A 13,311-nucleotide genomic window follows, 5' to 3' on the forward strand; every position below is an offset into this window, starting at 1 on the left:
TGTGCACCCTTATGCTACCACATTATTATAAGCTTTTTATTTTTCCCCTAAACAATTTAAGTTTGTTTGTAATTGTACAGCTTATGTTATATTAAAGGTGGAAAAAATTCTGAGGTGATTTATCTTGGTCTAATTTTTAACTTCTCAAAAACCTGGCATTTTAACAGGAGTGTGTAGATATTTTATATCCACTGCATACATATATACTCATTCGATCTAAAACTTTGTGCTAAAATCATGCACTGGCCGTATATGTTAACTATGATTATTAACATAGTTTCTTTGCTTGCAACGTACTATTTATTTTCACTGTTTTGTAAAAAGATTTATCTAATTGGTTACCATCTGTAAACTCCCCCAGAAATTTGGCTAGTTGAACAAATTTAATGCCATAGGATTGCCCTTAAATTCCTCCTCCTCCTTTTTCTCAACAGAAAGTATCTCTAGTCACACAGCATGGGGATATCTAGATAACTGTAATAAAAACTGCTATTTTCAACTGAATATACATAATAACAAAGCAAGCAACATCTGTTTCAGAGAGCTATTACTGACACATCTCATTCAAAAAAAAAATCATAAAAGAAAGTACTGTCCAAGCACCCTGCCCAAAATAACCCTTGATCTACAAAATGAATGTTCAAATAAATTTCATGTACATTTTAATATTAATTTAAACTTGTGTTGTAAATTATTATTTTTAAATAAACATTCTAGGAAGACCAAGTATAAGAAATTGTGGTAGTTTACAATTATTTAACCATACCTGTGCACCATAGATATATTTGTCCAGCATCTTGCTTCCTATTGTTTGGCCTCCAATATCCCATACATGAAGAGTAACATTTATATTTCCTGAAAAAAGGAAGGGGGAACAAAAAGCTGATGTATAAGGCATAGCTGACTAACAGAATCAGATATTAAATAATCTTTACAATTCAGTATTGAAACGCTATACAATATACCTATATAAAATGTGTTCATCACTAATGTATTTGTCTTCTAAAAGTTAAGTAAAATTAGCAACAAGCTTTTTTACTACACACAACACATGGTTGGCTGTAATACATCAAATTTCAAAGAATGCTGAAATTCATTAAGAGGCTTCACTTGTTTTTTAAGCAGCAGTTATACATAATACACTGACAAACTGTTTTTACACAGAATGGTAATTTGAAATGCAGATTTACTTGGCTGCCCAGCTAATGTTTTCTAAGCTATGCGACTAAAATAAAATATTGAAATGCAAAATAATATTTAAAACATTTTAAATGTTATAAAATGAAATTTAAAATTTTACTGGTAATGTTATCGTAACATATATCTACTCAGAAGTAAACCCCAGTAAAATCAATGTTACTTACTTCCAAAGAAAAGTACAGTACTGCAGTCTTAGTAACTGAAATTATCCAACATAGGTTGTGTTAAAGAATTAGTTTATTAGTTTAAAAGATGAGTTACTTAAGAGGCCAAGGCAAATGGCTGTATCTTTATTAAATTCCCAAAGGATGACAAAGATTGGGGGGAGGGGAGGACCTTTTGCATTCTACAGCAAAAGTACCATCAAAAAGACAAACCCCTTCTCAGGTTCCCTGCTCCACCCTCACTGCATCTGATGGCAGTCTGAAGAGCAGGGCAAAAGAATCTTCAGGTCCAGCACAATATCCCCAGAAGATAATTATTCTGTTACACCCAAATAATTAAGACCATTTAAACTAGGCAAAAAAAGGATTAGCAGCTATGTTTAGTTTTTTAAATTGTCAAAGGCATAAAATAAGTGCTCTAAGTGTTAACTACTGTACTTCAACTTAGATATATCCCACCTCTTAAGACAGGGGTGTCAAACTCAATTTCATTGAGGGCCGCATCAGCATTGCGGTTGCCCTCAAGGGGCCGGGTGGGTGTGGCCAGGGTGGGAGTGGCCTACTGGGTGGGCGTGGCTAGAGTGCGTATGGCCTACTGGGTGGGCATGGCCAGCTCTACACCATTCGCATCAAGGGTGCCTATGGGGGCCTGGGCAGGAGTGGGACAGATCTGAGGGTCTCTGGCAGAAGGAGGGTCTCTGAGCCAGGGCCAAGGCAGTGGGGGCCATTCCCTCACCGTTTCCAGGATGGCTTCGCGGGCCACATGAAACCACTTCACGGGCCGGATCTGGCCCCCGGGCCTTGTGTTTGACATGTCTGTCTTAAGATGATAATATGATTGGTATGCCATAAAAAAAACACATGGAGCACATTCACCTTCTGTCAATGGTACAGTGATAAATTCACTTGGATGGTGGTTCCAGAAAGGATTCAGCCTGCCTAACAACTCATTAGCTCAGGGCGGATTCCTGACTGGATGGCAATTTACACTCACCCTCAGCCATATCTCTTTTTTTTCCTGAACTGCTTTAGAAAGAAAAAAGTAAAGCCCTAATAGACACACAAAAAGTAGATTTTGGATACAAGCCTATGAATACAATATAATTTTGTGAGTTACTATATCACAAATTATTTTCATTATTTATTAACAGCCATCCAGCAAAATATTCCTTGTGGGTAAAATACTTCCCCCTTTTTCTTAGTAATGCACTTTTACCTTGTGGGTAAAACACTTTCCAAAAGGCTTCTGCAGCCAAGCACAGAGCTATGGATTGAATCCATAGGCTGTAGAGGCCTTTCCAGAAGGCCTCTGATGGCAAAATGCAGGCCAGGGGGCACCGCATGTATCAATCCAGAGCTTCATTCTCAGCTGCAGAGGCATTTCTTGAAGGCCTCTGATGGCGAAAAGGAGGTTAGGGGCTCATGCGAGCAGCAACAAGCAGCTGCACAAGTAGTGGGCCGGCTGGGCAGGGCTGTTGGTGCCGCCGCCACAAGGTGAGACCATGGAAATGACACCCCCTGAAAATAAGACCTGGTGTCCCTTTTGGAGGCGCGCACACACACACACACACACATATATATATGGTGTGTATATATATATATATATATATATATATATATATATATATATATATATATATATATATATATATATATATATATATATATATATATATATATACACATACACACACACACACACATACATATATAGATAGATAGATAGATAGATAGATAGATAGATATAGATATAAGGTAAAGGTAAAGGTTCCCCCACACATGCGTGCTAGTCATTTCCAACTCTAGGCCAGTGCTCATCTCCGTTTCAAAGTCTAAGAGCCAGCGCTTGTCTGAGGATGTCTCCGTGGTCATGTGGCCGGCATGACTAGATGCCAAAGGCGCACGGAACGCTGTTACCTTCCCACCGTAGTGGTCCCTATTTTTCTACTTGCATTTTTACGTGCTTTCAAACTGCTAGGTTGGCAGAAGCTGGTACACACACTATATATATATAAAGACTGGGTCTTATTTTTGTGAAAACATGGTATACATTCTAAAAACAAAAATGTTTTGAATCATTAATTTTTGACTTCTCTCTCTCTCTCTCTCATTCTCTCTCTCTCCAGAAGGGCCATCTTTTGTATTCCAATTTAATACATTACCAGCGCATGCCACATTTTAACATAGTTCAATGAAATAAATGTGTCTATAAAACCAATTCACTGTTCTGTGCTAAAAATCTTTGAATACTAACATAAATATATCCTTTAAAAAAAGCCCCAAAGGAATTTTTGAAGTCAAGGTTTCAAGACTGTCCCTTTAAATATTTTTTATTAGTGGATTACAAAATATTTCAAATATAAAGCACTGTATTTCAAATTTGAAACAGCAGTACTAATCTTACCAGAAGCACTTGAACACCATTCTGCCATTTTGGAATTGTTCCTAGCTTCCACAGACACTATATTTGAAATGTTTTGCACACCACTACTGTTTATATCTTTCACACTGAACAACCTAATACAGGGGTGTCAAACTCAATTTCATTGAGGGCCGCATCAGCATTGCGGTTGCCCTCAAGGGGCCGGGTGGGTGTGGCCAGGGTGGGAGTGGCCTACTGGGTGGGCATGGCTAGAGTGCGTATGGCCTACTGGGTGGGCATGGCCAGCTCTACATCATTCGCATCAAGGGTGCCTATGGGGGCCTGGGCAGGAGTGGGACAGATCTGAGGGTCTCTGGCAGAAGGAGGGTCTCTGAGCCAGGGCCAAGGCAGTGGGGGCCATTCCCTCACTTTTTCCAGGATGGCTTCGCGGGCCACATGAAACCACTTCGTGGGCCGGATCTGGCCCCCGGGCCTTGTGTTTGACATGTCTGACCTAATACAAATAGGTGGAATTTAAACAAAATAGTATTTTTCCCATTATACTGATGTAGAGCATTCCTCTCACTCCCCTCAAAAGCCCCAAAAAGACACATATTCAATATAGTGTTGACCACCCTGAAAGGAAAGATTTTTGTCACATGAAGAAAATAACTTTTGTGACTGAATTGTATCTAATACAAATGCATAACAAAACCTATTAATTAGACTTTTTAAAAAAAAACAGTTATTTCACTTCATTCATCTTTGCAAGTTTTCAAACAATAAGACATTTATTTGAACTATCCAATATTATTTATATAATTAACTTCTTATTTTGATGTTAATATTTTAATTAAGCTCATACTTTTTTCTAATTGCAGCTGCATCTTTAGTTTATTTATTTATTTGATTTATATACCGCCCTTCTCCCGAAGGACTCAGGGCGGTGTACAGGGCAATAAAAATAAGAATACAGAATATAAGATTTAAAATTAAATGATTGTGCCCGATGCAGTAAATTAGTTAAAAACGGTGTTAAAACCCCAAACCCATCAGACCAGGCCGGCTTGTTCGAATAGATAAGTGTTTAGATCACATCGGAAGGAGCGAAGGTCGGGGGCCATCCGGAGTTCAGCCGGTAAGCGGTTCCGGTGGTACCCTGAGGAGGCCCTCTGTGTGGGAGCGCACTGGACAGAGGGAAGTTGACGCCGGCAGCAGGTGCTCCCGTAGGTAATCCAGACCCATGCCATGTAGGGCTTTATATGTCATCACCAGCACCTTGAATCTCACCCGGAAGGCAACTGGAAGCCAATGCAGCTCACGGAGCAGAGGTGCAACATGGGAGTATCGGGAGACCCCCAACAGAACTCACGCGGCTGCACTCTGTTCCAGCTGAAGCTTCTGAGTGGTCTTCAAGGGCAGCCCCATGTAGAGAGCATTGCAGTAGTCTAAACGAGAGGTCACAAGTGCATGAGTGACTGTACACAAGGCATCCAGGTCCAGATAGGGTCGCAACTGGCGTACCAGACGAACCTGGGCGAAGGCCCCTCTAGTCACAGCTCCTATATGATCTTCTAAGGAGAGCTGTGAATCTAAGAGGACACCCAAGTTGCAGCCTTATTTACCGGGGGTAATAACTCACTCCCCATAGTAAGAGATGGAATAATCTGAATTTCCTGAGATACCGGCACGTACAGCCACTCAGTCTTGTCAGGGTTGAGCTGAAGCCTGTTCCTCCCCATCCAGACCCGGACCGCTTCCCATTGGACATCATGTTGAGGGCATCACCGGGGTGCTTTGGGGTCGAGATGAAAAGCTGGGTATCATCAGCATACTGATGATACCCCACTCCAAAACAATGGATGATCTCACCTAGCGGCTTCATATAGATGTTGAACAGGAGAGGTGAGAGGACCGACCCCTGAGGAACTCCATAAAAACGAGAGGCCTCGGGGTCGATCTCTGCCCAGCCAACACCGACTGCGAACGTTCCAGAAGGTAGGAGGAGAACCACTGAAAAACAGTGCCTCCCACTCCCAACCTCCTGAGACGCCGCAGTAAGATACCATGGTCGATGGTATCAAAAGCTGCTGAGAGGTCTAATAGGACTAGGACAGAGGAACAACCCCTGTTCCGAGCTTGCCAGAGATCATTATCAGAGCGACCAATGCCGTCTCCATGCTGTACCCGGGCCTGAAACCTGATTGGTACGGGTCCAGATAATCAGCATCCTCCAGGAACAAAGGTAGCTGATGCGCCACCACGCTCTCAACAACCTTCGCAAGGAAGCGAAGGTTGGAGACCAGACGAAAGTTGTTTAATATAGCTGGGTCCAGGACAGGCTTTTTAAGGAGGGGTCTCACCACCGCTTCCTTCAAGGCGGCGGGAAAACTACCCTCCTTCAATGAAGCAGTTATCACTGCATGGACCCAGCCTCGTGTCCCATCCTGAGCCGCATAAACCAGCCAGGAGGGGCACGGGTCCAATAAGGACGTAGTGGAGCTCAGCTTCCCCATGATCCTGTCCACATCGTCCAAAGTCACAGGATCGAACTCCTCCCAGATAACATCAACAAGACTGTCCATGTTCTCATTGTCAGACTCTGCCCAGTCGGAGTCCAAACCGGTCCGGATCCGAGCAATTTTGTCCAACAGATGTTGGCTAAACTCCTCGGCACGACCCTGCAAGGGTTCCTCCCTCACCTCTTGATTAAGGAGGGAGCGGCCGGGCGATTATCTGTGGACGCAATAAGGGTAGCAAAGTAATTAGACCTTGCCCTCCTCAACGCCGCGAGATAAGACCTCGTAAAGGACCTTAGTCACGATCGGTCGGATTCAGATCGGCTGGATCTCCAACAGCTCTCTAGGCCCCGTCTCCAACGCTTCATCTCCCGGAGCTCCGCAGAAAACCATGGAGCCCACTGGGATCTGCACCGGGTCAGGGGCCACATGGGTACAACTCGGTCGAGTGCCTCCGTGGCTGCCTTTTCCCAGGCTTCCACCAGGGCATCGGTCAAGCCATGAGCAAAGGAGGCAGGTGGGGACCCAAGCGCTGTTTGGAACCGCTCAGGGTCCATTAAGCGCCTGGGGCGGAACCATCTCGTTGGTTCAACAACCCCACGACGGGGAGTGGCAAAACGGAAGGTCAGCCGCAGGAGATGATGATCAGTCCATGTCAGGGGCATAACAATTGGGGAACCCCCACCCAGATCATCGAACCACCGTCCAGATAGGAAAATCAAATTGAGTGTGTGACCCCCCACATGAGTCGGGCCCTGGATAACCTGCGTCAGGTCCATGGCCGTCATGGAAGCCATGAACTGCCGAGCTAACTCAGATGATCCCCCCAGGGATGGTAGGTTGAAGTCACCCAAGATCATAAATTTGGGGAACTCAATCACCAGCCCCGAGAGGATGACAAGCAGCTCAGGCAGGGCTGCCGCTACGCGACTAGGCAAAAAGTACACCAGCAGCAAACCCAACTGAGCCCTAGGGCCAAATCTTATGAGGAGAGACTCACACCCGGCTATTTGGACAACAGTGGCCTCCCGCGGATATAGGGTCTCCATCACCACTACCGCCACTCCCCCGCCCCTTCCCTGAGCCCAAGGCCTATGTAGCACCCGGAAACCTGGTGGACAAAGATCCACCAAAGAGACACCACCCTCTGGTCCCAACCAGGTCTCCGTAATGCAAGCCAGATCCGCATACTCTCCCTCAACCAAATCCCGGATAATAGGAGCCTTATTAACTACGGACCTGGTGTTAAGATACACAAGCCTGAGCTCAGGTGGTTGCTCGTCCTCGCTCCCGGAACCACGGGCCGAAACCAGAGGGTCAGAGCACATCACCGCTTGAAGATAGTGGGGACGTACTCCCAGATGTTGATGTGGCCCTCTGTTCGTACACCTACTGCCATTCCCTAATGTCGTGGGAATAGGTAATCCCACATCCTGCTTCGGGGCCCCGGGGGTAACCAGTCCAAGCTCCATCTCGGCGTGATCAATCTCAGGCCTGGCCTGAATAGCGGTTGGTGGACACCCCCCAGTATCCAGCCGAACCTATAATCCCTCCCCTCTCCCTAAACCCACAAAAAATTAGCTAAAAAATAAACCAGGGACCTCTTATTGGATTTATATCGGAGGCCCCTGTCCCTGCCCAACCATCTCTCAGAGTCCCAACAATTGGGTCAGTCATCAAGAGGAGAAGTAGAGAAAGAGGCAGGTCGCAACCAGGAAGAGGGGCCACCCCTGAGAGCGAATAAGTCCGTGCTAGCGTAACAAAGGTGAACCATAATTGATTCATAAGGTCCAGCAATAGGCGATCCCATGATTGATCAGGAGGATTTAAAGTCAGAAGGTGGGCAGCTATCCAGACCGTCAAACCAGCTCCACTGCCACTCAAGCTGGATAAATCTCTGGAACAGGTCAGCCACTGTCCTCTCACGACGGTCATAGGCCTGATCTGGGAAGCGGCTTGGAATACACGCCCAGGGTATAGGCATACCCCCATAAGTCTCTCACCTCTAGGGGGGTAGCAGATGGAAAGTCTAAGCCACTCTCTCACAGTGACTTTATACCCGGGTCCTTCTGAGTCCTTTGGGGGTACGGCAGACAGAGGAATTAAGCAGCTATTGGTCAAAGGCATAACAGCCTGCTGAATAATAAAATGGAAAGGTGTTCCGGCTGCACATATTCTTTTCCGTATCAAGAGACGGCCAGGCAATAAGTGGGACCAAAATCGGCTGGCGGAGCACCAACAGCTTCGAGTCCAGCATGCCCCGTCATAGTAAAGGAGCCATAAAACCATAGCTCCCAGGTATAGTTGGCAGGCCAGTGCTAGCTTAAATAGGTTAAATAGGCTAAACAGGCCCACACTCAGCTCGCCAAACCCTGTGTCCCTGTATTTATTAGGGCAAGTAGGGGGAAAAACTAAAATCCCCGTAGATCTTCCATTTGGTCTAGCTGGCCTCACAGAGCACGAGTGATGTAAAGATGAACTGTGCTGCCCAACAGTCTGTGGTTCAAACTGCCTGCATTCCATCACTGGGCCGTGGATCCCCATGTCAGAGTGGCCGGGGCATTTCAGTTCACCTCCCCACCAGCCGGTCCAGACGTTGCTGTCATTCTTCCGATATTTTGGCACTTCAAGCGCCGTTCTAAGCCGCAGCTCCATCGGCTCCGATAATCAGCTGATCGGCGCTATATAAATTGTAGCTCTTCCGGGCCTTCCAGGCTCTTCCAGGCTCAGCCGAGGCCGTTCCGAAGGTCGCCGGAAATCACGGAGCTGATTTCAGATACGGAGGGCTCTGCCGCTGCTAAAAAAGCGGCAACAACCAACCTTCTGTCTGTGTGTCTTAACCCCAATACAGAGGGCAAAAACACCTCTGTAGGGCTCCTAGGGTCGCCTAAATAGCTGGAGCTCTTCGCGGAGCTCAGCCCAGCACGTCTGCCATCTTGGGCATGCGCAAAAAAAACTAACTTACAAAAAAAGACAATTCACAATAAGTAACTTTTTTTAATTGAAAAGTTTTATAAAAGTTACAATATTATCCCATCCCCAACCCACCCCTAAACCCCCCCTCCCCTCCCCCACTTCCCAAAGCTGATTACAGGGTTACAAATATATAATAATCATAATCTAACTAACATTAACCAACTATATAAATAACCAAATACATAATGCATTTTAACCCGCCTGTAACATAATTATAAACAATCTAAAAGTATCCAACTTATACTAATACAATAATAATACCGTATAATTAAAACTAATAAGGTAATAGTGAATTGTGGAAGAACATAGATGGGAATGATGCTAGTTTTCTTTTATTTTAGTTTTTTATATATATTTAGTATTATTAAGGATTGGTTTACTATATACAAGCTAGAGAGTGATGGATTTTAGAGTTTATAATTGTTAGTATATGATTGTTTATGATTGCCTTTTAGATATATACCTTGTATTTTGCTCTGGGAAGTCGGGGGGGGGAGGGGGGAGGAGGGGAAGTGGAGGGGGGGAGGTAGGGGAGGGAGGAGGGGGAGGGGGAGGGGGGAGATAGGGGGGAGGTAGGGAGGGGAGGAGGGAGGGGGAAGGGGGGTTTTTATAAAGGAAAATTGTATTTTATAAAACCTTTCAATAAAAAAAAAATAAAATAAAAAAGAAAAAAGAAAAATTTCCAGTATAATAAATTATAACAATCTAAAATTTACTCATAAGCTAAATGGAACTTTTTAGTCCCATATTGTTGGGGGCAATTAAGCTGACTTTGTAATAATGCCGCTTGTGGGGGGTGTGAAAGCCCTAATAAGCAGGCATATACATAGAATGAAGGCTACTGCTAAGCTTGTAAGCCGCCCTGAGTCTTCGGAGAAGGGCGGGATATAAATGGAATTAAAATAAAAATAAAAAATAAAAAAAATCTTCTCCAAACCGAAATGTATCTTTCTTGTGAATGATCCTTCAAATAAGCAGAAATCTTAGCCATTTCTGCTAAATTTGACACTTTAAGCGTCCATTCCTCTATAGTAGGCAGGCAATCGTTCTTCCAATATTGCCCTACCAATAACCTTGCAGCTGTTATCAAATTCAACATCAAGTTAATTTGTTTAGTATCACAATCTGTAATAACACCCAATAAAAATAATTGTGGGGTAAACTTTATCTTTCTCTTAAACTTGACTTGGTAATATTTCTATAAAATTGCTGCAAGGAAAAAAATTAGTCCTTCAAGAAGAGGGTGGCCAGACGAATAACCCCTACATTTCTAGCTGCAGAAGAAAGTGGCTTAATTTTAACATTGCTAAATGCCTATTAAAAAGATAGCTGTAGCTGCTGTGCAGAATCATCAATATTTCACCAATGTCTCTAAGTAAATATATTGCCTTATAACATTTCTGATGTAAGCCATGCAGACATTTATGCCAATGGGTCTTTGCAAACAGCATTTCCCCATGGGTAGCAGACAAGAGTACTAAATAAATAAATTTGTGGTGATGTACTCCAAAGAAGCATTAATGGCTCTGACAACTGCATGATACATAAACTATCTTGACTGTGGCTTTTCCCCATCCCCAAATTCATAAAAAAGTCAGAATATGCATCTACATTTTCTTCAGGTATGCTTTTCTGTATTTTTTTATCACAAGCTGATTACTTATTTGGGACATAATAGCCATAACTCACACAAATATTCTGGCTTCCAAAATTAAGCCCCAGATACTATTAAAAGCCATTGAAGTGTGGGATGACAACACACACACCCAGAGAAAGAAATATTTTGGGAATATTAAAAGGCAGAATATTATATTTCCCCAAAAGATCTTAAAGGCAGAAAAGCAGGCCTAGTTTTCTTAATAGCCCCAGGGAGAGTCCAGATCTGTAGAAATGCAGATCTGATAATCCTATTCAGAAAGGTTGGAGCCAGAAAGCTAGAAAGCTAGAAGCTAGAAAGAAGCTAGAAAGACAAAGACCTCTAAAATCTAAATACCCCACCCAAACTCTAAAGATATGACCTCCCACCCAAACTCTAAAGATATGACCTCCCACCCAAACTCTAAAGATATGACCTTTAGGACATAATAGGATTAACCCATCACCATCAGAATACCAAAAGGACACACTGAACCTCAGGTCAAAGTTCATGCCACAGGAACAGGAACTCCAAACACAAAAGCCCAAGAAGATATAAAAACCCGTCACTCCCAGCTACATGTGGTCAGTTTTCCCAGAGCCAAAGTTCTGTGTCTGCTCTTCAATAAACTACAAACTTCTTTCTAAAGCAGTCTCCATTTTGTTTATTCCTGGCTTGGACTGCACCCTGATGAAGATTTTTATTTCAACAGAAGTATAACATAAGATTAAATGCCTTAGTAACTTAATTTTAAAGAATTTTACAATTCAACTTTGCAGTGAACTATTTTAACATCTATTTTTTAAAAGTTGCTGGAACTTTCATGTTGTTATTCTACATAGGAAATAACATTCAACCAAGCATGAAGCTGAATTTATTAAAAATGCAGGGCAAATATCCAAAAGTTTTTGGTCACTAGTAGGATTCAATAATCCTCTAAAACAGAGGTGTCAAACTGCTGGCCCGCGGGCTAGACAGGTCACATGGCAGCCTGCCCACCCTATTGCCGGCAATGGCAAAACTGTCCTGATACGTCGCGCGATGTCACGTGATGTCGCAAGTTTGACATGTCTGCTCTAAAAGTATATTAAGCATGGTAGTTAACCCTAGTTACGTTCTATATTATCAAGATAGAATTAAAACCACTTTTGTTGATTTCTTTTGCTGAAGCCTTTTAAACTCCCTCACAGTAAAATCCTGTTTACTATGTTATATCTGCAATCTTCCTTCAGGTATTTTGACTGACTCTTAATGAGTTATATTTGTAAAATCTCTGAGTAACAGCAACATTATTTTAAGTCCAGAAATCTGCACTATGGCTACATCTGGAGTATACTGAACTACAGGTATACATTAATGCTATATCATACAATTATTTTTTTTAAACTTTGATTAGTTTGTATTGTCCACCCTGGTGTTAATACTAAATATTAAAAGACATACTCAATTTAAGATAGATTACTTTAGATAAAATTACTTCTTGAATTTCTAATGTGCTTAATTTTGCATGTTATATCTTAATACTCTTACAACAAATCCTGTCTGATCTCAGGAACTAAGCAATCTAGCTAGCATTCATGGGAAACAAGTACACGGATGTGATGCGCTGAAGAGGGAATAAGGGAGGGTACAGGAATGATTTATTTCTTCCTTATATGGTAATAACTCTATTGTCGGATGTTGATTGGCTAACAAAGTTTATAAAGTGATGCCATTAACTTTCTAAGGTGTGGCACATCTGAACGCAACTGCTACCAGTGTTCAGATTGTGTTTCCACGCAGAATTTAATTCCATCAAATAAAAAGTACTGTCTCTTTAAGAGTCTTTCATGATTGGATCTTATGATATCTCAGGTTTAATCACGGGCCAGTGACCTTACACAGGAAAATCTCAATATAGCCAATTCCTTGTCTATTTATTACTTGGTGTGCTGCAAAGCCCTAAAAGAATTCCTAAACAACCAGAATGTCAGCCGCAGCAGCAGCCTGAATTTCACTTTGAAATTACCGTAATTGAGTGATTTCTCCCCATCTTACCCCAGCCAAAAAACAAAAGCTAGCAACCATCCAGAACTGTTGGAGAAAGAAGGAAGCAAAGGGAATTTTCTTCTCCTTGCCAAATACCTGTATTACACATTTTTTACATTATTTTGTTTTGATGTGAAATCACTGGCTATGTTTCTCATTTTGTTTCTCTGTTTCATTGTATTTTGCCTGAGTACATAAATATTTTGCTACCTTTGTTCCTTTTTCTCTATATTTTATGTGAACTGTGCTCCTCCATATTTTATCTGGATTGTGTGCAAACATTTGGAGAGGAGAAAGTTCCGAATGCATTAACCAACTTGACCGAAGATCGGTATACTCCTTCTATCTGGGATGGCCGTCCTTTTCCACTGAGCGTGCAGCTTTGGGAGGGATGCACTTGGAACAGCCAGATCAGCCGCATCAACC

General features: G+C 42.8%; 1 protein-coding gene across 6 annotated transcripts in view; it reads right to left on the bottom strand.

Moving 5' to 3' along the window:
• The window catches only part of RAB28 (RAB28, member RAS oncogene family), a 175,169-nt gene that overhangs the window by 115,015 nt on the left and 46,843 nt on the right, over positions 1 to 13,311 (bottom strand). For all 6 annotated transcript variants that reach the window (XM_083366945.1, XM_083366943.1, XM_083366944.1 and 3 more), the window contains one exon: positions 767 to 855. In XM_083366945.1, coding sequence (XP_083223071.1) covers positions 767 to 855 — 89 coding nt within the window. The remainder of the gene's footprint in view (positions 1 to 766; positions 856 to 13,311) is intronic.

Source organism: Vipera ursinii (genome assembly GCF_947247035.1).
Source record: "Vipera ursinii genome assembly, chromosome: 7".
NCBI classification, from domain to species: Eukaryota; Metazoa; Chordata; class Lepidosauria; order Squamata; family Viperidae; genus Vipera; species Vipera ursinii.